This window comes from Ips typographus, linkage group LG9 (genome assembly GCF_016097725.1).
Source record: "Ips typographus isolate SLU linkage group LG9, UJ_Ityp_2.0, whole genome shotgun sequence".
NCBI classification, from domain to species: Eukaryota; Metazoa; Arthropoda; class Insecta; order Coleoptera; family Curculionidae; genus Ips; species Ips typographus.
This window is the reverse complement of record NC_138430.1, coordinates 6,112,343-6,137,333: the sequence shown is the minus strand read 5'-3', so window position 1 is coordinate 6,137,333 and position 24,991 is coordinate 6,112,343. Positions and strand designations below refer to the sequence as shown.

Sequence of the window (24,991 nt, the reverse complement as noted above, 5' to 3'; positions counted from 1 at the left end):
GGTACTAATTGAGGAGTGGTAAAAAAGGCAGATTGTCTTGACTTGTCTTTCAAACAGTTATTATCATCATTTGTCATTTATAGTCATATTTTTCAACAAACATGGTTGAACAATCCAATTTATTACATAAATTTTCAATCTACTTTTATGCTTTAAACCTTCTTACACTTTACTGTAAACAAGATTCAACCTTTGGAGGTTGACCGACTCTTTATAGGAAATTTGCTATAATTTGTAGAAATAAAAAACTATTTTCTGATTTGCAATTATAAACTAAACTAAGTTAACTGTGGTTTTTCCTATATTTTTCGGGTATTCATTTTACCTTGAAGCTTTAAGAAGAGTAAATAAAAGTCGGGAATAATAGCCATTTATAACTTTAATACTTACAATCAGACTTAGCGTCATTTTTTTTACAATGATCGTATCTGACAAAAATAAGGAACATTTATTCAGAATAAACGTTTAGAGTTCAATTTTTCAAGCGCGCCGTTTCACCTTTTTCTAAATATATTAGATAAAAGTTTGTACTCTTTCACTTTACACTTAGAATCACTTGTAGCACTTAAAATTAACTATACACAGTCCTCGCGATGCGTCTTTAGTCTCGGTTCAGAACCAATACAGATCTTTCGACGAGTCCTGGACTTGAGCTTCCAATCCTGCAACAAAAACGGTAATGGTCATTCATTTACATGATCGGTGTAATTTTCAAGAAAAAAACTCGACTTCGTATTATACCGGGGGAGTAATTAAAATAAGTTAGAGTTATTAACAGGGTACGCGGGTACGTTTTTTTATGATTTGATAAGTAGTCACGCTAACACGTTACGAACGAGTAATTACAGCCCTTTGCGATTTGTTTATCGGACGACCACATCGGAAAACGCGAGTCTTAAAAAGACTTCCATGTTGAAAAGGGGGTGTCAAAGGAATTCCTATCCCTTATTTTCGGCTTACATCGATAATGGCCGAAAACAAGAGGCAGTGCCTTCCGGAAGTTCGGTTATTCACCCATTCATTAAAAAAATTTGCAAATCTCTTACAAGCTCATTCTTCTACGTAATTTTTCAGCACTAACCTGAACCGTAAGTGAAACCATTAAATGTACTCTTCAATCTAATTGAAGATACAGATAATGTTACGAGCATTACATTATACATATTTTGATTGCAGCACATGATATAAGTCTGTTACTCTTGCATTCCAGTAGCTATATCATTTAACTAAAGAATTAGATACCTCTATCGCAGTTGTCTGAGATATATATCATGCAGAAATACTTGATGGGTTTTACTGCTGGCTTTCACGTCAGCAGTGGTAGTGAGTACCATATTGATTTGACTGTTTAAAATTTTCCAGTGTTTTAAATCCCCTTTTTTCAAATTTGTCCTGAAAATCCTTCCAAAGTCTTTCCAAAAAATTGTATTTAATGACAATTTAAACCAAATAGACTGCTTGGAACATTTACCTTTTTCTAGAATTGATTTTGGCAGTTTTGACTATTGAATGTAAAATTACTTTCTTATTTGACAAGTAACGTCAAAATGCAGATTTTAAGCTTTCCAAAAATATGCCCACATCTGTTGATCATCAAAAAATTTTAAAGTGTTTTTTTTGTACTTATTTTACCTAATTTAAGGTCTTTTGGTATACATATGCCTTTTGCTGTGCATTGGAACCCTCCTGGAATTCACTAAAACGACATTAGAGACAGGATAAGAAATACTACAAAATGAGCCAAAACTGACTTCTAAGACTAAGATATTAAATTTCAAAAAGTACTAAAAAAGACCCCAAATACCCCACCATTGTTGCAATTTTTTTGAAAAATGAAAAATTGTTAAGTGCTTTTTTTACTTATTTCACCTAATTTCAGCTCCTTTCGTATAAATATGTGCATTGGAACGCTCCTGGAACATTCATTTCAACTTGGTTTATTCTGCATTTCGTCTAAACCAAAAAAATATATCGTTTTGATATTTTCTACATTCCAATTATTCCAAAATGCAAAAGATTGGTTAAAACTGTTTTTTTCTTAACTATATGAGTGAATTGTTTATTTAGTTTGGATAAATGTTTAAAAGTGGCACTAACCAACATAAATATCCCATTACGCTTTACAGAAAATGCATTACAACTATGCATGCACTGAATTCCTGCTATTGCAAGCCAAACAGACCAGTATCCTCTCTCTAGGTAAGAAGGAAAGAAAGAGAGGAAACTTATATATTGTACAGAGTGCGAGCGTTGTATCAAGAGATCAATAACTCGTTTGACCATGGCCGGCCAATGGCGAGTATCCTCCTGCCCACTTCTGGTTCCCCCTTTATGTCTTGCGATGTCTCTAATTGCCATTCCCTGCAACGCCGCTAAATGAACATGGCAGCACTGTTCGTGGCAGCAGGAAAGAGGCACTTCTCAGAAAAGCTTTACTGAAAATGAAAGCCGAATACTAATAGGACCGTAGACGTTTTTTGTCCTCATACTATTTAGGTCCGGTCTCTGCTGGATGGTTTTGATTTTTTGACGACATAATAGAGGCGCGATTTCAACTCGAGACATTCCCATCATTTTTGTTTCTCTAAGTTTGATTCATTGAAAGAATCGAAAGAATTGACGGTCGGGGAGCATTCAAGACATTTTGATGATGGATCTATATGATCATTAATACCATCTCGATGGAGCTGGAATTGCACGACTAAAGTGTAACTTTTTGCCGGTAAAGACGTGACCATGACCCCAAAAACTTGCATACACTAACAAGTTTGTTAATGATTTAACAAAGAAAAGTAAAAAAAGTATTAGTAGTCTTTACTATTCTATCATCTTGTCAAATGCAATTTACTATCCGTTTTTATGGAATCAAATCGTTGACGCTTGCGGAGGCCTCCTCCAAAAAACTTGTGGCATTTGAATTGTGCAGGCTGTACCGAAAATTTCAAGAGAGAATAACCAATAATACAGTTAAGACTCGAAAGCTACAATATCTGACACCTGTAATGAGAGCCGATAATATGTCCTTTTACAGAAGGTCCTCCAAGACAAGGTATATAGAGCTAGAGGAATGGGCAGAAGAAGAGTATCGAGGTTGAAAAGTTTAAGAACATGGTTGGTATTGGGGACAGAATTAAAAAAATAATTACCTGACATTGTTGGATACGATGAGTAAGGTGATTCGATGGAGGGATGCTGCCAGTCCATGGCTTTGCAAGGAGCGTGTGAGCTCATATGCAACCTGGAACCAGGTAGTAACAGTCCGCCATATTGGGCCGCCATATTGTGATGATGGTAGTCGTGGACCGCCCTATGGTGCTGGCTGTACTGGTACCAGGCGTCTCCAGGATGGTAGTGTTCTGAGTAGAGATCAGCAGCGGAGGTGCCGTGGTGCCCCCCTCCTGCTCCGCTGTAGTGTTGACTGTTCCAGAAGGAGGGTGGGAAATTTCGGGATGACATTGGTGAACTATCTAGAATAAAAAATTGAGAATTTGAGACTAGTTAAATTATAAACTCCATTTGGTTCATTCAGGTCAAGTTGTAAAGGATTTGAAAGCACCTTATTCAGAACCATAAACAGATAGGAACAGCGAGTTAAACAATGCGAGAAAAGTAATGTTATCTTTTAAATTCCTGTAATGAAAAATGACTAATTAGAAAGGCACCTATTGTGTATTAATGCCCATTATGCAACTGGCTTTTATACCGATAAACATGTATGTGCTACTAAGTAGTAATAATAACAAAGAGATTGCGATTGACGTTTTCGGTCCTGATATGGTTAATCTGTTATAGTCATATTCCATTTTAATGGTGCTTGTGTGTATGTCTTATTTACTTTTATAGAACATTTTGCGTTCCTATTATAACTCATGTAAAACGTGATGATTCTTGCAGAATCCAGTCGTCAGTGATTTTGCAAGCCTGACGCTCTTCAAATGCTGAAGATAATTACCGCACAGTTACTAATTGTCGGTAATTTTCTTTTTTATGTAAATGGTTGCCATACCGTGTGGAATCGTTTTATTAATTCGGCGTAAAATGTGTCGTAAGTCATGCCAATTCGCTAGTTTTTCTGCGACGTTTTCTCTATTTGGCATCTATGCATTAAGATTTCTTCAGCCCCATAAATGGCAATCATAATAGATAGCCCGTACACACCACGACGTCTATCTGATGTAGGTTATGGAATGTTATATCGTGTTTACAACATTGCTATTGTAGCGAAATAGCGATGTCTATTTAAGTTATGTGTTTGCTTGATTGATCAAAATCGACTGCCAACTATATGGCAATAAAACTTATAACCAATTTCGTGGAATGTGCGATAAGCTACGTCGATCGGGTCAATGATTTAATTGTTGTTTACAAACACCCAAGTTTCAAAGTAAATCAGACGACAGCCTTTGCAAATTACAATAATCATTTTGGAATGCCACCGCTTATCGGAAAATGTCGAGTAGATGCTTAAAAACGTGACATCTTAAAAATAGTAACAAAAGCTAAATAAATATAATTATCTGTTTAAGATGGCAAAATAATGTGCGTATTATTACTTGAATAATTAGGCACGTTTCTAGCTTGCTCATTAGTATGTGATTTGTATAAGACTTTTGTTTTGTTATCGTTGAACTTCCCCCTATAAGGGGATACTAGCCAAAAAAAAATTCTCTTAACTTTAAGCTTTTTACTTGTGTTTATAGTAAGTTTTAATAGGTATTAAAGCTAAATAGATTATTTTAGAGGCTTCTAGCTTCTACAAACGACAATAAAGTTGAAAATGTATGGTTTTCAATAGAAGTCTGATCTATTTAAAACTAATAAGTTCAAAATAATTTTTATATATCCTAATGACACCACAGTTGAAATTTTGTAATTTTTAAATAAATCCTGAATATTTAAGTTAAATAGGAGGCTAAAAATGACTTTAGAGTTTGCTGACATTTTTAAATAGCTCTAAAGAGTTATACCTACTTTTTATATCTATTTTGCTCAGACTAAGTTATTATACAGGGTGGTCCAGTTTTAAATGTCAATAATCCACCAATGGATAGCCCATCAAAAAATAAGTTTACATGCATTATGTCATTTTCCTGAAAAACGCTTCCTAAGGAAGACACAGACCTTCAAAATTGTTTAAAAGCGTCGATATAGGGGATAGTCTTCGATTTTCCTAGCTGAAAGCAGTTTTAAGGCCCTAAAAATAGTCCAGAGTTCTAAGAAAATGAAAAGCAAAGTAAACAAACCTGAAAAGTTAGTCTTCAAGTCAATTTTTATGAATGTAATGTCAATATCCTGTATTTAAGACTATTTTCAAGATTAAAATATTGAAATGTATTTTCAGAGTATGAAAACTTACTTCAAATGGAAATTTGAAGCTTTTGATGTCACTTTTCATTGCTTTAGAGTTACTTTTTGGTGTCCAAGTCCATTTTCAAGGTTGAAATGTGTGAATTTGTAATAAAAATTTATAGATAAAGTAGTTTTTCATGACTACAACCTAATTTTCACTACTAAAGTTATTCAACTTATCTGAAAATTATAACGACTGACTACAAAGACAGTTTTTAGCATTTCAAATCAATTTTCACAGTTTCCAAGTCAATTTCCAAGGCTAAAATCTTTCAATTTGTGAAAACTGGTCAAAAGATAATTTTTAAGCCTTTTAAGTCAATTTTCACCTTCAAAGTAAACTTACTGGTTTCTAAGTCAATTTTCAAAACTAAAGTCTTTCAATTTGTCTGGAAACTATGAAAACTGGCTAAAAAGACATGTGTTAAGCTTCTTAAGTAAATTTTCACTGTTTTCAAGACCATTTTTAAGTTAAGTTGGGTTGATTTTGGGTCTTTGAACGTAATAACTCAATTATCTCGTAAACGAAGCTTCAAATCAGAATTTTATAAGAGGTATTTATTTTGTCAAATTGGAGAAGTAAAGTAAAAAAATTAAAATTTTTGAAAAATATCCAGTGACGTAAAGAATCAATCCATCTTCCTGTATCTATGCTACTGGAGAATTTTGGCAAAGGCTGTATTCTTCTTAGAAAGCATTTTTCAGGAAAATGACATAATGCATGTCAACTTATTTTTTAATGGGCCATGCAATGGTGAATTATTGACATTTAAAACTGGACCACCCTGTATTAATGAAAGATAGATTCTACTTTCTATTGTATGACAGACATTGTATGACATATTTCTGTACAGTTTACCACTTTCTACACCTTTTTGACTGGTTTCATATCAATACTTATTATATTATTCAACTCACTGAAGAGTCTGACAATCCAAAGCAATCAATTATACATTAACTTCTACTATCTACAATCATATGTTATTAATTATAGCAATATTAGCTTCTAAGAGGATTTAACAACCAATTATGGCCTGTCTGCATGTACCATATCAGTGAATACAAATGAAATGGTATCAAAATATATGTTTATTGCTTTTTGTTACAAATATTATAATGTTTTAGCTTGAAAAACGAGCATGAATTTATTCATCGTGCAACTAGACACGAGGCTGTCATCAAAGTTGCAATTTATTTAAAATGAAAATAATTTGTTTGCATTTTGTGCGCATTACCATTTTAGTGACGTAAATATTTTAATGAGAATTGAAATTCCTGATGGGTGAAATTCAAGATGGTTGGTTACATGATTTAATTTGAATTATTGTATGTACCGTATATCGGAGGTGATGAATTACGGACGATGGGTAGGAGCATAAAAAGGGCCGAAAACGCAACAAATTTGGTCCAATTAAGGTAGCCAAGCGACCGATGACTGTGTCGTTGATGCGCAAATTCCTGCGAAGCGGTAAGGCATCGATAAAAGGAATCTTATCGTCTTAACATTATTCCTCGATCGAGCCAAAGGTGACCAAACGACAGAAACCAGTTTGCCTCAGACGAAAACGAGAAGCATAAAGTGGCCCATAACGAGTGGAACAGAGACGAACGACAGTGCTCAGAATGTTGCCTCGACTCGTGATTTATATAAAACGTTATCTGATTATTTTTTATTTCTGAATGTTAACTTCACTTTTATATTGTCGATTATCCTTTGAGGTTGCCGCTGGAGCTGCTGATTCCCACAGCACCAGCTCAGTTCTGGTGATAAATACCTGGTGCCCTTGACGAATGGCTCCTTGTTAGCTGGAAAAGGTACTTATTTAAATAAATGAACTAGTAAATATGCGTATATCGTTGCCTCCATTGTGTTGTTCCCTCTCGTATCCTTGAGGCGCAATCGTTCTCTTGCAATGGTGCCATTAATCATTACTAAATGCGGCTTAAAGTAATTTATCGGTATTAATTTTTTTTACAGTTTACGGCTTCGACGACTCTCGCCGATACATTTTTCTTCATATAAATATGCATATACTTAGACCTAATGTCTTTATTTATACGATAACTCGTATAAAGCCATCCAGGTCACATTTATATTGCTACTGAAATGTGAATCCTAAGAATTTTCAGATTTCTGACACAAGTCTGTTTTTAGTTTAAAAAAAATAGGAATTGTATCCATAAAACTTTATTTACAGTAGCCCTCCAGGTTCACATACATGTCTTCCATGTTAACGTACTATTTTGAAACTGAGGAAATTTCCCAATTTGATTTTGGATGTTGAAAAGTTTGGTGTTATTTAATTATATTTTTTCATTAAAAAGTCAATTTATTTTGATATTTTAGAATTACAAAAAGGGTCTTACTTAAAATTAACAAATATTACAAAACGAATTTTGACTACTTTGCTTTCATTTAGTCATGTTTTTTAATTTTAAAAAAGTTGTGAGCACACAAATCCTTATTGTCATAAAACAATGTTCTTAAGTGTAAGTTATTGGAGTTGACAGAAACTGTTTCGAATATTTGTTAAAATGTTATTTCTTAAGATTTGTTCAAGAGACAACTTTGCATATTTTGTTACTTGTGTCATTGTGTTTTAATATCTCTGAAACTACTACAGTGGAGAGTCTATTAAAATTATTTCATTTCTCGGTTTCTGTAGATGTAAAAATTGGTAACCCTGGTACAAATTTCAAAACAGTATTTTGCTACCTCAAGCTAAAATGACCACTCATAATCTAATCTAATTCGCAACATTCTGAACATAATTTCAACGATAAGAAAAATCAAATAATACCAAAGAAAGAAAAATTAATTTTTTGACATTATTTTATCAATAGATTGCAATTTTCTTCACCTTCAATTCCTATAGTCAATTTAAAAATGTCACACTTTTATTTCACAAAAGAGTCTGTCAACGGTAACTTTGCAGCTTTTTGTTTACTTAGAAAATATCTAAATTTTGGCGGTAAATTGTGTAATTCAGCAATATGTCAAATCAGTCACGTGATTGCCCAACTAGTGTAAACGGAAAGTTGAATTTGATACAGACTTTAGGACTTAAATGCCTGCACGTAAATCTCAAAACAGTGAATAGTTTGTGATTGGTAGCAGCAAGCTGAAAGCTGCTTTTTTTACCAATCACAAACTACTATCAGTGATTTACGCAAATACTGCTAAACATTTCAGGGTTTACCATAATATTAATTATTTTGAAGCTAAAAAAATGTCAACAACAATATCGCAGCGGCAACTGGGATCCCACGAAATTGGTGGTGGTACCCGATAGGAATCTCCACGTAGGGCAACCGTATTTTTTCAAATCTGATATATTTATGTGGGTAATTAGTGGCCGTGAACTGACATAAATAAGTCGTGATTTATTCGGGATAATGTTATAATATGTCCCCTGTGACCACGTTTTCATTTAAACCGGGCTGTGAATAATAGCCGATCATATATCAGTACGGGTTTGTGCATGCGAAATTTTCGGCGCCATATAGAGCTCATTTGTATTATTGTCGTGTTCTTTTGGAGACACTAAATCTTGTTCTTCGACGCTTAAATACGTTCTGTACAAAATTGCGTACCTTTCGTATGACTGGATGTTTTGTCTAAAGCCCTATTAAAGTGTTCGTCCACTACGGACGCTGCGTCCCCTTGATAGTGGGTGAAGACGACGCAATTGGCCGAAACGTATTGCGCCCGCGAACTTCCGGCATCTTGAGAATCATCATCGTCTTCAACTCCAGCTTGGCGATCTAGAATCGAAGAAAAATCTTTGAAATTCCTGGTAATCAAACCACAATCTAAACCATTAAAATCGTCCTAATAAAATATAACAAATCTCCTATCTATAAATCTCGAATCTTTAAACTTATTTATAGTGAAGACTAAAGCTACGTGTCGGTTACTTTTGAATCTTCTAAACTGTCAGCTATAAATATTTGACAATAAGATCCTATCTGGTTGGACTGGACGATAAAAATTAATTATCTAGCTTCTGTAGGTAATCAGACGCTTCAGAAGGAATGTAGGTAGCGAAAAAAAAAAATATTTCCTAAGAAGCAGATGACATGTTTCACAGAGATTTTTTTAAATTTAATTTACAGAGTAGCAAGAGTAGCAAAACTTTGAATATAATCAGAAACCAGACACTTTTTTAAATACATAAAACACAAAAAACAAAACTAACCTTCAGTACTACTTCTCCCGTGCAAACTGCACTCTTCTTCCTTGCCAGGTCTCAAGGGACTAGTGGGGGAGCCGCCCCCAGTCGAACTGACCGAGCCGCCACTGGAATGAGCCGAGCCCTGCAGGTAAAGGGGGTGGTGCGGGTGGTGGGCGGCGAGAGGGTGCGCGTCCCCGAGTACGCCCCCGGCGCCTACCGACGCCGCCGTCGTGGCGCTCGACACCGCACTGCTGGCCGCCGCCGCCTGCGAAGACAGGGTGTGAGCGTCCTGCAGTCGTTGAACGTTAAACTGAAAAGAATCATTGATTTTTTTAAAATATCCTCTATTTATTTTCTTAATATACACAGTGAACAGATGCAGAACAATCCAAGAAGGACAAATTTTTAATGTGACTCCGCTGTCAAATTTTATTTAACTGTAAAACTCAAAACTGTTGAGGTAGAATTGAACAATAACTTGTTGACAGTTGGTTTCTAACGTTTTTTGTGTTTTCATCACTATGGCAGCTGTTTTTAACAGATTGACGAAATTGTACCTTAAAGCATATATGAATATTTTGACAGACCTGTTAGAGTGCTGTCTTTGCCAGGAAAATGTCAACAATCAGTGTCTTGTATTTGAACTTCAGATTCACTATTGAGGTGGTCATTTTAAGAAAAAACTTCATTTATTATAAACATAAATATATAATAACATATATACAGGGTGATTCCAAAGTTGGGGCTTTCCTTTCACCTGCGAATAGGGCTTCAAAAAATAAGGTTCAACGTTAAATAAAATTTTTTCGAAATGTGAACAATAACGAAGATACAGGGTGTAAAATTTTTACTGAAAAAACGAAAATAAAAAATAACTTTAACTTAATTTCAACTAACTGACAGGTTATTTCCTATCAACACACATTAATAATTTTTTTTTTTTAATTTTATAACTTTTTTAGTTTTTGAGAAATTTCAACTCGAAAATGTTGTCACTTTTCGTGAGTTTGCAGCGTTGTTGTCAGGTTTGAAGCCTTGTGAAGCTGTAATTTGCACTCCAATCTAGATTTTTTATATATCATTAGAAAGAGGATGAAAAATGTTACAAAAGGTCGGTTGAGCGAATTTTCTAACTTTTTCAGTTTTTGAGAAATTTCAATTCGAAAATGTTGTCACTTTTTGTGAGTTTGCAGCGTTGTTGCTAAGTTTGAAGCCTTGTGAAGCTGTAATTTGCACTCCAATCTAGATTTTTTATATATCATTAGAAAGAGGATGAAAAATGTTACAAAATGTCGGTTGAGCGAATTTTCTAACTTTTTCAGTTTTTGAGAAATTTCAATTCGAAAATTGTGTCACTTTATGTGAGTTTGCAGCGTTGTTGCCAGGTTTGAAGCCTTGTGAAGCTGTAATTTGCACTCCAATCTAGATTTTTTATATATCATTAGAAAGAGGATGAAAAATGTTACAAAATGTCGGTTGAGCGAATTTTCTAAATTTTTCAGTTTTTGAGAAATTTCAATTCGAAAATTGTGTCACTTCTTGTAAGTTGAAAGAGTTGTTGCCGGGATTAAACCCTTGTGACGCTGTAATTTGCACTCAAATGGAAAAAAATGCAAAATGCTTCAAAATGGTGTTTGAGAGAATTTTTTAACTTTTACAGTTTTTCAGATATTTTAATTCAAAAATTGTGTCACTTTTTGTGAGTTTGCAGCGATGTTGCCAGGTTTGAAGCCTTGTGACGCTGTAATTTGTTCTCCAATCTAAATTTTCTATATATCGTTGAAAAGATGATAAAAAATGCTATAAAATGTCGATAGTATACCCTGTATCTTCGTTATTGTTGATATTTCAAAAAAGCTTCAAACGAAAAAAAAAACCTATTTTTTGAAGCCCTATTCGCAGGTGAAAGGAAAGTCCCAACTTTGGAATCACCCTGTATAAATAATAACAGTTTGCAAAATAATGGCCATGTAAGAAATCATCACTGTTCAGTTTTTTCGAAATATCTTGAAAACAAAAAATAATAAAATATTTTTCAAAAAAGATTTGAATTAGCCATATAATTCTTTAAAACTAATTTAAAAATTTTTGTTACTTCAATAATAACTGAGATCCCAATGGTGAGCATCGAATTTGGGTTACAGTTAATTAAGTTAAAATAAGTAATGTTTGTACCAAATGTCAAAACTTGTTACTTGTTCTTTGGATTTTTACAGAATTTTGAAAGTTGGTTTTGCTTGGGCACTGGCAAGAGAAAATTCCTGCCTGGAACCACAAATGGTTGTTATTTTGAAATAGTAGTTTTATAATAGTTTACGACATTTGCAGGTAAATAAAATGTTTATATTTCAGTGCTCTTATTATGTTTAATGGTAAATATCTCGATAACCATTGTGGATAGGTATGAGAGATGATACTTAAAGCCTACCTAAAATTCAATACAGAATTCTAAAATGTAATAAAAAATAGAGGTATGCATTTGAAAATCTTAAGATCATGTCTTATTTTTGGGATGTATACATGAAATTCTCATCAAAAGAAACGCAGTCAGAAATAACCATCGACAAAAAAAACTAACAGTTTAAATGGAGATATTCCATACATTTGCACCATACTGACTACACGTCTGTAGTCTGTAGTTACAGTTTTGATACTATACTAATATGAAATGAGAGATAATTAATTTTATTTTATTGTCAGCCCCCACGAAGCTCGTGACGTAAACATCACCTTGCAGAAGCTCGTAAAGGCTTCTTTGAATATTACCAAATGGATGGGATTTTTGTGAAACATTAATTTTTGGGTAACACAAAACCCTGCGGGAAGTAAATTGTACATGAGAGAACCTGGAATTACCCGATCCCAGCTGACAAGTTATAAGTAGCGAGAAACTGTAGCAAAAATGCGGCCATTATTCAAGTGTCCGTGAAATTATCGCGCGATAATTCACGCGCGAAAAATCGGTACCCTACCATACTCAAGATCCCATTTAGCGTGGAGTTATCAAAAGACCTTAAGGGGCATAAATAATGTTGCAGCAAGTGCAACAGGTATTTTAACAAATTAAAAAGAAGCCTTGGCTGTCGGTTCCTCGAGTGCACATAAATATGGTGCTTTGTCGGAAAGCTGTATGATAAAAGACGGAACGGGCCGAGATTAATATTAATTTATTTTATCTTGACACTGCATTTGGTCATGTAATACCCGTTTAATTCGTTTAAAAGGTCCAGGCCATTCAACGGAAAAAATAAGCCAAGATATAATGTCAAATAGGACCTATTAAGACGTCAACGATTTTGATGAATCGTAGTCGTTCGCCTCGGTCAGTTCGAGTCATACCGTGAAGTTGGCGGCATACTGCCCACAGAAGACTTGTTAACATGTTAACAAGGCGCTTTTGTACCAGGAATGTTCTTCACTGGTCTAAATAGTCATCCGAAGAAGGATCGGCTTTGGGCCCCAAATGGGCGTGATCCACAACCAACGGTACAGACAAGTCAATATACTCGTATTATTGAAGAGTATAGTAATTTGCCCCTTAGCAAAATTTGTAAACAATAATGCACAAAATAATTTTTAAAAAGTAAAACAAAATAGAATTTTGGCACTCTGTATCTACAAAATTATCTACTTTGGACATCCTGTACAGGTATATAAGTTCTATTTGGAGTTTAATTATTATAATGATATTATTACTTTGAGAAAAATTATAGGGTCTTAAAAAAGATTAAGCATCCAGAAATTGTACGTAATTTTTTTTAACACTTATATTACGGCTTTTCTTCCGAAAATTGCGATAAAAATCCTTAAAATGTATGATGTTGTCGGTGTGATGTTGCCAAATGATCTACTCTCTTTCTCTCTCTCTCTTGTTTATTGCAAATTTAGGAAATAAAAATGCATTAATAACTGACCTAGACTAACCAAGAACGAAAGTGATTTTTTTGAAGAAAATTGTAATTTTACCGCAAATTTTCTTTTTTCTTTGGACTATAGAAGACTGAATCTATATGCCTAAAAAATTTGGTGACAAAACTCGTGGATGCTTAATGTTTTTTACAAGATCCCAACAACGAACTAAAAATGCTTCATCCTGCATATATATTTGCTACAATAGGGCCAGTACTTTCACTTCAGAATAATTTTACCCCAAAGATAATTTCTATGAAAACTGTAGAATCAGACTTCTTCTTATCGGATAATTCTGTCATTATTCTATAGAAACTATCCTAAGAATAAATTTATCTGGAAGTAACAAAATTCATATAATTTTAATGTGACAAACAATTAAAAGAACTGGAACGAAGCAAATAATTAGGTTTGTCCCTTATCAAGAAATGCAATCAATTTAATTTCTTTTTTTAACAACTTTCTAAAGGTAAAATAAATATGACAAATTCTACTTTACGTTGTATATGCGTTCAAATTCCAAAAAGTGCACTAATTTAACTGGGACACCCTGTATATTATTAGTTATTTGATTCAGTTTGTCGTAACCTTTACACCCTATTCTAATTAGTGAACAATTTCAATATACAGGGTGAAAGTTTATAAAGAAACAGGAAAACGAAGATGTGACAACGTTCAGGATGACTCTTAACATTAACAAAAAAATGTCTTACTTGGCGTTTTATAGAAGATAGAATTGTAACTTACGTCATTAATTGAGCAATAATTACTTCCAATTATTAAAAGTAGATTTTGCTAATTGAAGGAACACGTGTATCAACATTCTATAAAACTTCATTAATATGAAATTAAATGTTTATCGTTTAGTAAATAGACTTTTCACAGGCAATTTTATTGATTTTAATTGTTTGAACAAAAATATCAACCCACCTCATCAATGTTCAACAAATCGGCGTAATTCATTTCAAATATGTCCATTTTGTCTTGAAACACATGAAACACTAATCACTACCACTGTCTCTACAGACCGAATAACGAAATTGCATTATGATACTCTATCATCCAAAAATTGAAATCTAAAAACCAGTTTTGGCAACCCAATGTGCCACAACAAAAAACGTCCATTGTTTTGTTTTTCGAAAAGCTATGTTTACAAATTTTGGCCATAAACACACACCAAAAAAGTCGAGCAGGTTTATTTCGCGTTAACCGGCACATTTACACTAAGGGAATACCAAAAATATGGTTTTTAGATAAATAAAGAATGTGCCGGATACAAAAGGTCATTCTCAGAAAAAAAAAATTTGTCTGTTAACCATCCATATTGTATGGTCTGATAAATGTTACAGCTCTGGTTAGTTCTAAATACTTTTGTTTTTAATAACAAGTTTTCAAATTATTGCTAATCTAATTTGGTAGAATGGATCATCGTGGTGACGTAGAAAGGTGTCATAGCATTATCTGAGCAGAACACTTCAAAAACAATCATACTAATCCATTGGAATGTGGTTGGCATTTTCTGGTTTAGATATAAGTAATTTAAAGTTTGATTTGGAAAACTAATCGCTAGAAACTATCTTCTAAAGCTGATTAATCCCGATAAGCGTTAAAGTTTGATAGATTGTGACGTATTATACTCATAAATCCGATAACGCCTTGTAATTATGTAATAATTTGTTTACTTAACGTTAATGCGATGTACGAAAGATATGTAAACAAGGACCAATAATTATTTTAAAGATGTCTGTTATTTTCCTTGACACACTTAATTTAAGAGTCGTCGAAAAATTTTGGTTACCTGAAATATTAAGTTTATTGCAAAAATTATAGTAACTTAAAAATGAAAAATTTGGCTTGCTCTGTATAATGTAAATGGTTTCTAATACAGGCTTAATAAACTTTTAAACCAGCAGCGATAAAGTAAACACAATAAGGATTATGGTAAATGAACAGTTTACTTATGAATTATAAGGTGGTTTACTTGATTATTTTAATCGTAGTGTACAGGGTATACCAAATTCGAGAAGAAAGTTATTAAACTGTGCCAATTACTTGACAAACGATAAAATTGTATAGCAGAATGAACCGAGACATATCAATGTTTTTTGAATATACAAGTTGATTTTGAAACCATTGTATGTTCGAATTTTATTGGAATTAGTAAATTATAAATTAATGATGAGAAATCCTCTAAAGGCATGAAATAAATTGATATCTCAATGGAATTTCGAGTTACAATTAAGATAGATGGTAGAGACAATTATGGTTCTTATTTACATGGATTTTGGTTTAGAGTTTAGATCATACTCAAACTAAAAGCAACTCTTTCTCTTGACATCCTGTATACCTAACAAATTTGATTCAGTATTCTTGTTTAATATAAAAAACTGGACCTCCAAACTGTCAGTATTTGGGCAACACGTGACTATTTTCTAAGTGCATTACTAAGATATGTCAGGTTTGCAATTCTTTGATACCATTTGTGGTTATTTCGGATATGCAAGTAGCATAATGATCATTTAAGTTGAAAGACGCGTCTAAGGTATTTCCATTAAGAATTTTCTCCCGGTTAATAAATACCCATGACCAACACATTAAAATCCGATTGTCCAACCTAAACCAGTTCCCTTGAAATCAAAGCCATTCTGCAGGCGTTCTACGTCCGCCAATGGCCGCTGCCACAAGGCAGTTACACCTGCTTAATTTATTTAATACTTAATATTGAATACAGCACACATACTTCTTTTGTACATGGTTTCGCGGAACTGTATCAACCGCGACTGGACAACACAAAGTACGGTCGCTTTTCCTGGTAAGACCCGTTCTTCCTCTCTTCTATGCGTTGCTCTGTCCTTGTCCGAGTCTTTGTCTCTGATGGTATATTCTTCTCTTGGGACACTTTGACGATGATGCTGTTTTAATTAATCGCGAGTCTCTTCGAATTGGAACTGACAAAATCGGGACTTTGGCGGATTGATTCTCACGGAATCATCCAGGGGACTTACCTGCCGGCAAACAAATGTGGGAAAGCGACACCGACGCGGTCAGAAATTCCTGCGATGACCGTCCGGCAGCAAATAATGGTTTATGCCGGACAATCGGTTGTTTTTCAGCATTGGACTGGCCCATCTGTGTCTTGATGAATAGACTGGGAACAAAAACCGGGCAGTTGTCGAAATTAGAAGTCCGGGAAGCGGACAGGCACCGGCCAGCAAGAATGCTTTGACAAGACCGACGTGGGCCAGTGCCATTTCAGCGGACGGCTCATCAAAACCGAATAATATGCGTTATCTTTGAATTCCGACCTGTTGTCGGTTTTAAGGTCTTCAGTTTCGGTTAATTTAATCTGCGATTACGCAAAACTAGCACAGTCATCCTGATGGTACATATGCGTATTCGTCAGTCCCTCTCTCTCTTGAAATGGTTTAGATTAACGGACTCCTGAAAACGCTTCTAGAATTTTATGTCCTGATTCACCAAAATATAAGTTTTCCTTTGGATAAGTTTTTTTATTATTTTCTTCCTTCTAACCTTCTAATGTTTCTAATCGGTGTTCGTTTTCATTACAATGTCAAATAGTCCCAATATGACCTGACCCTTTCATTACTTTTGAAGAACTTCGACATTTGGCCTACAAACCAGGGGTATGTGGTTGGTCAAAAAAGCTGTAATTCACGCAAATACTGCACAATCCAAGGTTTAAATACTTACTAAAATAGTTTGTCTCATTAACATTATTTTATTATAAATCTTGCATTCTTTTGTCGTGGGGGACACCCAGTAATTCATAATTCAATTATTGAAAAGTCAGTTGTTATTAAACTTATCATTTTATTCCCAACTCTACTTCGTTTACATGTATATTTCATGCTTTCAACAAAATATTATAAATGTTTCTTTAATTATTATTGCAACGTTTAAAATAATTAGCTTCATTTATCTTATTGTAATTTATATGTTTTTAATTGGAATTCCGCGAATGCCAATCTAATTTACACGCGGAACAAGTCCGAACTGAATTTGAATCTTATCTGCATAATCTTTTGTGAAACGAGAAATCGATTAGACATTGAAGGCGGCAATGTTTGTGCGGCGCTAATTCAGCAAACGCGCACTTTTACAGATTCGTCTTAATTAATTGGAACGAGATAAATTATCACATATCATAATGGAAATGGACAAGTTAATTAATAATGTATAGTTACGATAAATACGTTGGCATATTAACTGTAAAACCCTTTTTTCCATCGTCATTAACAGTCATTCGGTCTGTAAATAATAAAGTCAGCCAGCAGGTCGTAATTGCGATATTCCTGCTTTGCCATGTCTAGGATTTCGTACAGTTAACCGAGAAAAAGTTCCGTTCGTGTTTTTCTTCTTGTTCTTTCTATTCTTTACTTGTTCGACATGTTATATCTATTTAAAAACATTAATTCGAATCTACAATCATAAAAATTAATATTCAAAAACATTGCTGCGTGAAAGAAATCATTCAAACTGCAAGGTAAGAAATCACAGTTTTTTTCTTGATGGAAGTTTTCTATAAGAAACTGCGGCACTCGGCCATATAAATCTCCATTACCGCGGACAATAAATAGGCCGTCCAGTAGGTAATGCGCCTATTTTCCAACCTGTACGTATATACACCATTCAGACTATACGCAACGAAGAATAAGAAAAACGAGTACAACCACATGATTAGCGTAATAACTTACGATAAACTAGACGACGAGAAATTGTCATTCTTTGGTCTGTGCGATTTAGAACGTGTTAATGTTTTTGCTTCAAAAGATCAGTGTCAACGATTCGAGGTTTATTGTCTATTAAATCTGTTAATAACGTTTAATTAAGGTCCTAAGATTCTGGTCTGTCAGTGATTATACTAGGTCCAACAACCAGGCTTCTTGTGTTTGGTTGCTAACGTTGACCTACTATAACAGACAACTAGGCCGTTGTCAAGTTAACTGCTATTCTGGTTAATTAATGCATAATCTCAAAATATTAGGATAAAGTGTAATAGTGTCGTCTATTAATTTAAAATTCTAGTAACACTAGAAAACTAGACTTTTTTAATTATATAATTATTATTATCTGGCGTTGTTACAGTACAATTACATCAGAATCAATGTAAAGGTAGAACAAAATACAAAATATAGTGACTAGCCGTTACAAATACATCATGTAACGTCATGGTAGTTGATTTTGCAAGACCGGTAGGTCCGAAACCAACTTATGCAGTTGATATAACATTTCGCATGTTATACTAGTTTCATATTAGAAAAACCATTAAACACGTAACCATACTGGTTTCGGTTGAGTTGATTAAATTGAAACTAATGAAACTTTAACCAGATTGAAAGTTAAGAGGTAACTTCAAGGTGGTACGATTCAAATTCCCAGAAATTGTGGTTCTTACGCACCGATATAAATTAAATCCCAACTTTCTCGAGTTTCGAAAACCATAATCGTGCATCAACAATTCGAAAGAGAGACCATTAGATGGGAAAAACACGTGTCGCGACATTGTTTCTGGTACAATAATTTAAACAGATAAAATCGAGACTCTTTCACCGATGATTTTTTCTCACGTCGAAGGTTTCGGAAGGTTAGACTGAATTAGATGGACAGACAGAAAGAAAAGAAACATCAGTGGTTAGTCCAAAAAGTAGTTGTAAAATATATATAATCACAGATGACATTTTCTAATGTTGCCGAATTTTCAAAAAACTATTAAACTACTGAAATAATTTTCGACAAAAGTAAATGCATCACAAAAAAAAACTATAAAAATACAGAGAATGTCTGTTTCTGAGCAATTAGCCGGCTCAATCATTTCAACAAATTTTTTACTCTTCTCTTGAAAATGTTAATAACTTAGCCAGCTCAACCATTTTAATACATACTTTCTCTCTTCTTTTACCAGTTTGTCTTTTTTGAAATTTCTGAGCAACTAGCCGGCTCAATCATTTTAGCTCATTTTTCTACTCTTCTCTTGAAAATTTTAGGCACTTAACCAGCTCAATCACTTCAATGCGTTTTTTCACTCTTCTCTTGAAAATTTTGTGCAATTAGCGTGCTCAATAACTTTTTTCAACTCATTTTTATACTCTTTTCATGAAAATTTGAGTTACTTAGCCAGCTCAATCATTTTAACACATTCTTCTGCTGTTCTTTTGAAAATTTTAGGCACTTATCCAGCTCAACCATTTCAATACATTATTTCCTTCTTCTTTTATAATTTTTTTTTTAAATTTCTGATCAATTAGCCGGCTCAATCATTTTAACACATTCTTTAATTAGATTACTTATTTGCTCATCCGGTATATATTAAACGAATACGTTTTTTTTTATGGAACACTCTTAAAAACATTTAAAAATAGTTGTTTTCCTGGACATCTTAATAGAAGACACTATTCACGTGTGAAAAACGTGGCAACGCAGCAAATTTTCATGTTAATGACGTGCACCCATACTTATACTGAATGTTATATTATTCATATAACGAATTGAAAATGGGTAATAATTCCTGAAGTTGATGAAATCGCGAATCAATAGGACATTATCACCATAATTACTGGAGACATGACGTGATAATTGGCTTGGCAAGGTTTTCGCCATCATTGGCGATGGCTCGTTCTCGATCAGGAAATACGAGTAAAAGGTGAATTCCGTTATTGATCGCAAGCTGACGTTTGATGGATTACATTCCTAGCGTGTGGAATTTTTCAAATCTGATCTCGTACACGCAGCGCACTCTATACGCATTTTTAAGTTGTCAGTAAACTATGAAACTGTCAATAAACAGGTTCGTTTCTGGATCGCCACAGCTCCTCTTTTTTAAAAGGTAAAAGCCGAAGTGTGTTTGACAAGAATCGAAACCGTAGACCCCGACTAGGAAATATTTTTAATCGTTCGGTAATTTTTTACCACCATGCACTGAAGAGTGCCGCTCCTTTGTGCCGCCGAGCGCTAATGCATTCCGGTTCGCCTCCGAAGATTTCGAGTTTGCGTTTTTCGTTTTTCTTTTCCACGTTTCACCATTTAATTTTAAACGAATCCGCCGGTTTTTAATGATCCGGCTATTTGGCGCAAAGTACCCCGCGATTGTACCCTCATTTAGGTTACACCGATAAGCGCGTTTTCGTTTAATCCCGGATTGAAATAATTGACAAAATTATGTGTATTCAACATTGTCTGTTCCTAAATACTGATCAAAACCGGGTTTTTGTTCAAGTTCAAAATCCCAACATCAGTTTACATAATAAACTTTTCCATAGATAGATCTATATCCGAGGAGAGTGTTCTGCAACTCACTTTTCAATTTTTTCAATTAGATAAATACATAAAAACAATTTTCCAAGTTAATCTCCTATATGTCCAAGGTTCTCTGGACAACCTGGGTCGTATCTGCATTGGTTTTTGAATTATTTAACATTTCATGTGGAATCTTGAAAGTTGCAGGAAAAACACACAGTTTTGAAAATCGCAGAAAGTCTATTTTACCTTTGTCAACATCGTACAGTGTGATTTAGTGAACTTTGATTACTCCCTCAAGTTTCTTTGATTTTGATTTTAGCAAAAAATATTTTAGCAACTACATTTTCAATGTAAATTAACTGGTTTTTAGGAGGTTTTAGTTAATTATCACAGATGTCTTGTAACTCTGATTCGAAGTTATAATAATAACAGCAGCAGGGAAATCATCGTTGCCAAATTGTTAAAATTGTTAAAACATATATACAGAGTGTTCAATAATTATTAATGTAAAATACCTACTAAAATAACTAATGAAATGAAAGCAGTTTCTGCTCTAATTGACTGTTGATGTCTCTTAGGCAAATTGCATTTTTGAGCTTATTAATGATAATTATGCAGTTCTTTTGCAAATGACTATTGTAAACTCGACAAAATTAAATCAATGTGCGTTTTAAGCACAGTAAATGGTTTTGTGAGTCTAATAATGGAATTTTGTTTCCAGGGTGGCAAAAAGGCTGTATAATGCAGTGAGGTAAGTGATCTAAGTATACCTATGTGTAAAATAATTACTTTTTCTGAAGAAATTATATATAAATGACTATAAAAATGTTTAGATAATGTAACAATACCTCTCCTTAGTTCTAAGTATATGAATTACGGTCAAATTGACAATCACAAACTTTGTTTTATGTATATTTACTTTGGATTGCAACCAGTGTTGCCTTGAAATGTAAAAAAAAGAAAAAGAAAAAAAAAACACAATCATTAAAGAAAATAACTGATGTGTTTCTTTCTTTTTTATTATTTTAGTAATATTCACTTTTGCACTCACAAATTGATCAGAAACAGCGTTGCCAAATATCAAACAAATTCCTGTGACGTGGAGTTTCTTTGCATAATTTTGCTTTTTATAAAATTTTTCTATCATTGCAACTTTTAATAAGTCTCTAAAAATAATAACTATGTTACATTTAAAAATCTGGATTTTGTGTACTTCACAACCCTTTATGATTATTGTAAACGGTTTTGCACTGCTGCAGCTACAGTTAGAACAAACCTCACTAAATATAACAAAACACAAAAATAATAATTATTTAGGCAGAAAGACCAAGTGGTCGATAGCCTTTTTTCTGTTGAAAATAAAGATTGCCTACAGGGTGTTCCATTAAAAATCAAGCTATACATTTCCGGATTTTTAAAGGAAATTTAAAGGGTTTAAATTCTACTCTACCGTTTATTCTATAGATTGCATAAAAGCATGCAGCATATTCATCAGTATAGTCATGGGTAGGGAGCTCGTTATTGATTAAACTAACGGAAAGGCGAGGCTTTTGCATAAAATTTCACTTTTAGAGCCACGTAGACATTTTTTAATTAAAATAGTTATAAACACCTTGTTTATTACTGAGTTTTCTATTAAAATTCCCCACTAGCAACGGTTTTAAACGTACAGTTGGCCACCCAAGGGCATTTGTCACGCTTGACAGACTCCTGTCCCCTTTTTTGCAATTTTTCTCTCTCTCTACATCCTAAAGCAAAGTTTTCCTGAAATCTGAAAGCCTGAAAGTTTTTCTTTCGGTCGTTAATACTACTTTTTCCATTTCTTTGCTAGGCGCTTGATTCGCACTAGTAAGTATGCTGTAAATCTGTAAGAGTCGTCACGTTCTGTAGCGTTTTTCCGTCATCTCCGTATAGCTAAAGAGGTTTTTGTGGATCGCGTCTCGTTCATTTAGGTATTTCGTTCACATCGGGAAATCGGATTGAAAAAAATCGTAAAGACCGGCATACAAATCGTTCGTATAGGTTTTAATTTTTTGCGCGGGTTAAAAGTAACGCGAAACGTCTCGAAATGGACAAACCTTCCTAGAGCAAGTCTAAAGTAAGTATTTAAAACCAGAAAAAACAAACCTAGTTCTATCAGTACGTTATAAAACTTCAGTACTTGCCGTATTTAGATTAGTCCTAATGGAGGTCAAGGTAATTTGAATTGTATAGTATTCACTAGCAAAACCAAGCTAGAACAGATCCGTATATACAGAGAGTTCTTCCTAAAATAATTGTTTATGTTACTGTCTTAATCATTTATTTGAAGAGTGCTGCCAAATAATTTTTGAACATTTAAAATGTTCTGATTTTGTCTGTCATTTAGTATTACCTAATTAAGTAAAATACAGCTCACTGAAAAATTCCCTTTCTCCTCTTACGGTATTTTATTAGCTATTTATCAAGATTTTTGCAAAAGCAAAAAATGGTACAAATTGAGCTTTTACTTTCCATCAAATGGCTTATTCAGTATTTTTCCATGGCACACAACTATTTGCCATATAAACCAATTTTTATTATTGAATCACTTAGTTGTTATGATTATAGTAGAGGCTTGTTAGTAAGTAGATATCTTTCTGAAAACCTTATTGTATTCTATTTTTGAAAAGATACAATGTAGTTCTGTTAGAATTTATAATATAATTAGAGAGCCCAATAAAAAAACCTAATACCATTTAAAACTGTTGAAATGATAGTTGTTATTGGTCTAATTGACTGTTGATGTCTCTTATACAAATTGCATTTTTGAGCTTATTAATGATGTTTTTGCAGTTTTTTGCAAATGTAAAATTGAAAAAATATTTAAAATTAATGTAGTAAATATGTGTTTTAAGCACAGTAAATGGTTTTGTGTCTAGTAATGTAACTTTGTGTCCAGTATGTCAAAAAGACTGTATAATGCAGTGAGGTAAGTAATTTAAGTCTAAAATAATTATTTTTCTAAAGAAATTCTATATAAATGACTATGATAATATTATAACAATACCTCTCTTTAGTTCTAAGTAGGTATATGAATTATGGTCAAATTGACAATCACAGAACTATGATTTTGATTGGTCGGAATAACGTTTTTATTGAATTTTTGGTAGTTAAATAATTAAACTTACTCTATCATATTGATGGGCAGCTCCAAATGGTGAACTAAACGGTCCAGTCCTAGGCACCGGATGGGCAGAAACGGGGGGCGCCGCCCCCGCCCTCTGGTACAAGTACGGATAATAAGCCTGGTACATAACTTCAGAACAACTCATTATATACATATACACATGTCAAACGATCGTTCTCTCGGCACTAAATAATCACCAAAGTACACCGAAATAAATGAAACTGTTTTAGAGCAGTCACACGGTTTTCCGTCGCATCGCGCGATTTCACCCTGTTTCAAAACATCCGACGCGCGTCACTCTCACTCGATTTTACTGGGTGAATCACTTTATTCCGTCCACCCAGAAGCGTCAAAATCAAAATTCCCAGTCAATCATTTTCAAAAGTTTCTCTCTAATCAACTGAGCGAGTTATATAAATTAAACGTAGCAAAATCACAGCGTTCATCGAATGCAAACCGATATGGGACTAACTGCCGGCAAAGGACAAAAATTCTTTACCCCTGCATTTCCACACGAAACTCCGCCCATGTATTCCCCTCTAAATTTCATGCGGAGTTCCGCCCTGCCATGTAACGATTATGAAATTCCGGGCGGCCGCCGCCAATCAGCGACCGTCTGACTCGTCGCCGACCAATCAGTTCGTTCGGTTGGTAGAGGTATGTTTATACCGCCTAGACCAGCTTTTATATCAAAAATAATTGTTAGGAAAAGGGTTATGGAGCCCGCGTGTATACGGTCTTCATTACTCCAATGTGGCTCAATTTCGTTATTTTGCCGCTCATTTTTTTCGGAGCTTTTATCTCCAATTTAGATTTTTTTTATGAAACGCCCTTTTAATTACGGCTATCCGCGATTTTAATTTTATCAAACTCTCGTTCAACCATCGAGTGTGTTTTTGATAAAATTCTCTTTTTTTTGCTTTGCCTAGATTAACCCAATACGCAGTCTAATCTAAATGTTTACTGATAAAAGAACCGAAAAAATATCGTTTGATATACAGAATGCACTGTATGGGTTAATTAAAAATTTAAAACATCTCGTTTTCCTGGTTAATTGTAAATTATAATTTTATTGCCTTTAGGGTCATCTCCCATATTTTTTTTAATTGAATAATTTGAATAGAACGCATAAAATATGAAATACGTATTTTAT

The 24,991-nt window shown here is 33.9% G+C and overlaps 1 protein-coding gene across 2 annotated transcripts; it reads right to left on the bottom strand.

Annotated features, from left to right (window-relative positions):
- Positions 1-361: 361 nt before the first annotated feature.
- Positions 362-24,317, bottom strand: vg (transcription factor vestigial). Of its 2 annotated transcripts, none has more exons than XM_081987334.1 (5): positions 23,840-24,317; positions 9,549-9,834; positions 8,944-9,114; positions 3,147-3,467; positions 362-662 (listed from the first exon to the last, which is right to left on the bottom strand). In XM_081987334.1, the coding sequence occupies exons 1-5, from the start codon at positions 23,990-23,992 to the stop codon at positions 613-615; spliced, it is 981 nt and encodes a 326-aa protein (XP_081843460.1). In that variant the 5' UTR covers positions 23,993-24,317; the 3' UTR covers positions 362-612. The 2 variants fall into 2 exon arrangements, with proteins under 2 accessions (XP_081843460.1, XP_081843461.1); XM_081987335.1 differs by lacking the exon at positions 23,840-24,317 and adding an exon at positions 14,364-14,629.
- Positions 24,318-24,991: the final 674 nt, after the last annotated feature.

What these genes read in the sequence shown, in the direction of transcription:
- vg (XM_081987334.1), bottom strand. Translation starts at nt 23,992, where the DNA reads ATGTATATAATGAGTTGTTCTGAAGTTATGTACCAGGCTTATTATCCG. An exon ending in CTGCCCATCAATATGATAGA is followed by an intron (nt 9,835 to 23,839) that starts GTAAGTTTAATT and finishes GATTCTTTTCAG; the next exon opens with TTTAACGTTCAACGACTGCA. An exon ending in CGGGAGAAGTAGTACTGAAG is followed by an intron (nt 9,115 to 9,548) that starts GTTAGTTTTGTT and finishes CTTCGATTCTAG; the next exon opens with ATCGCCAAGCTGGAGTTGAA.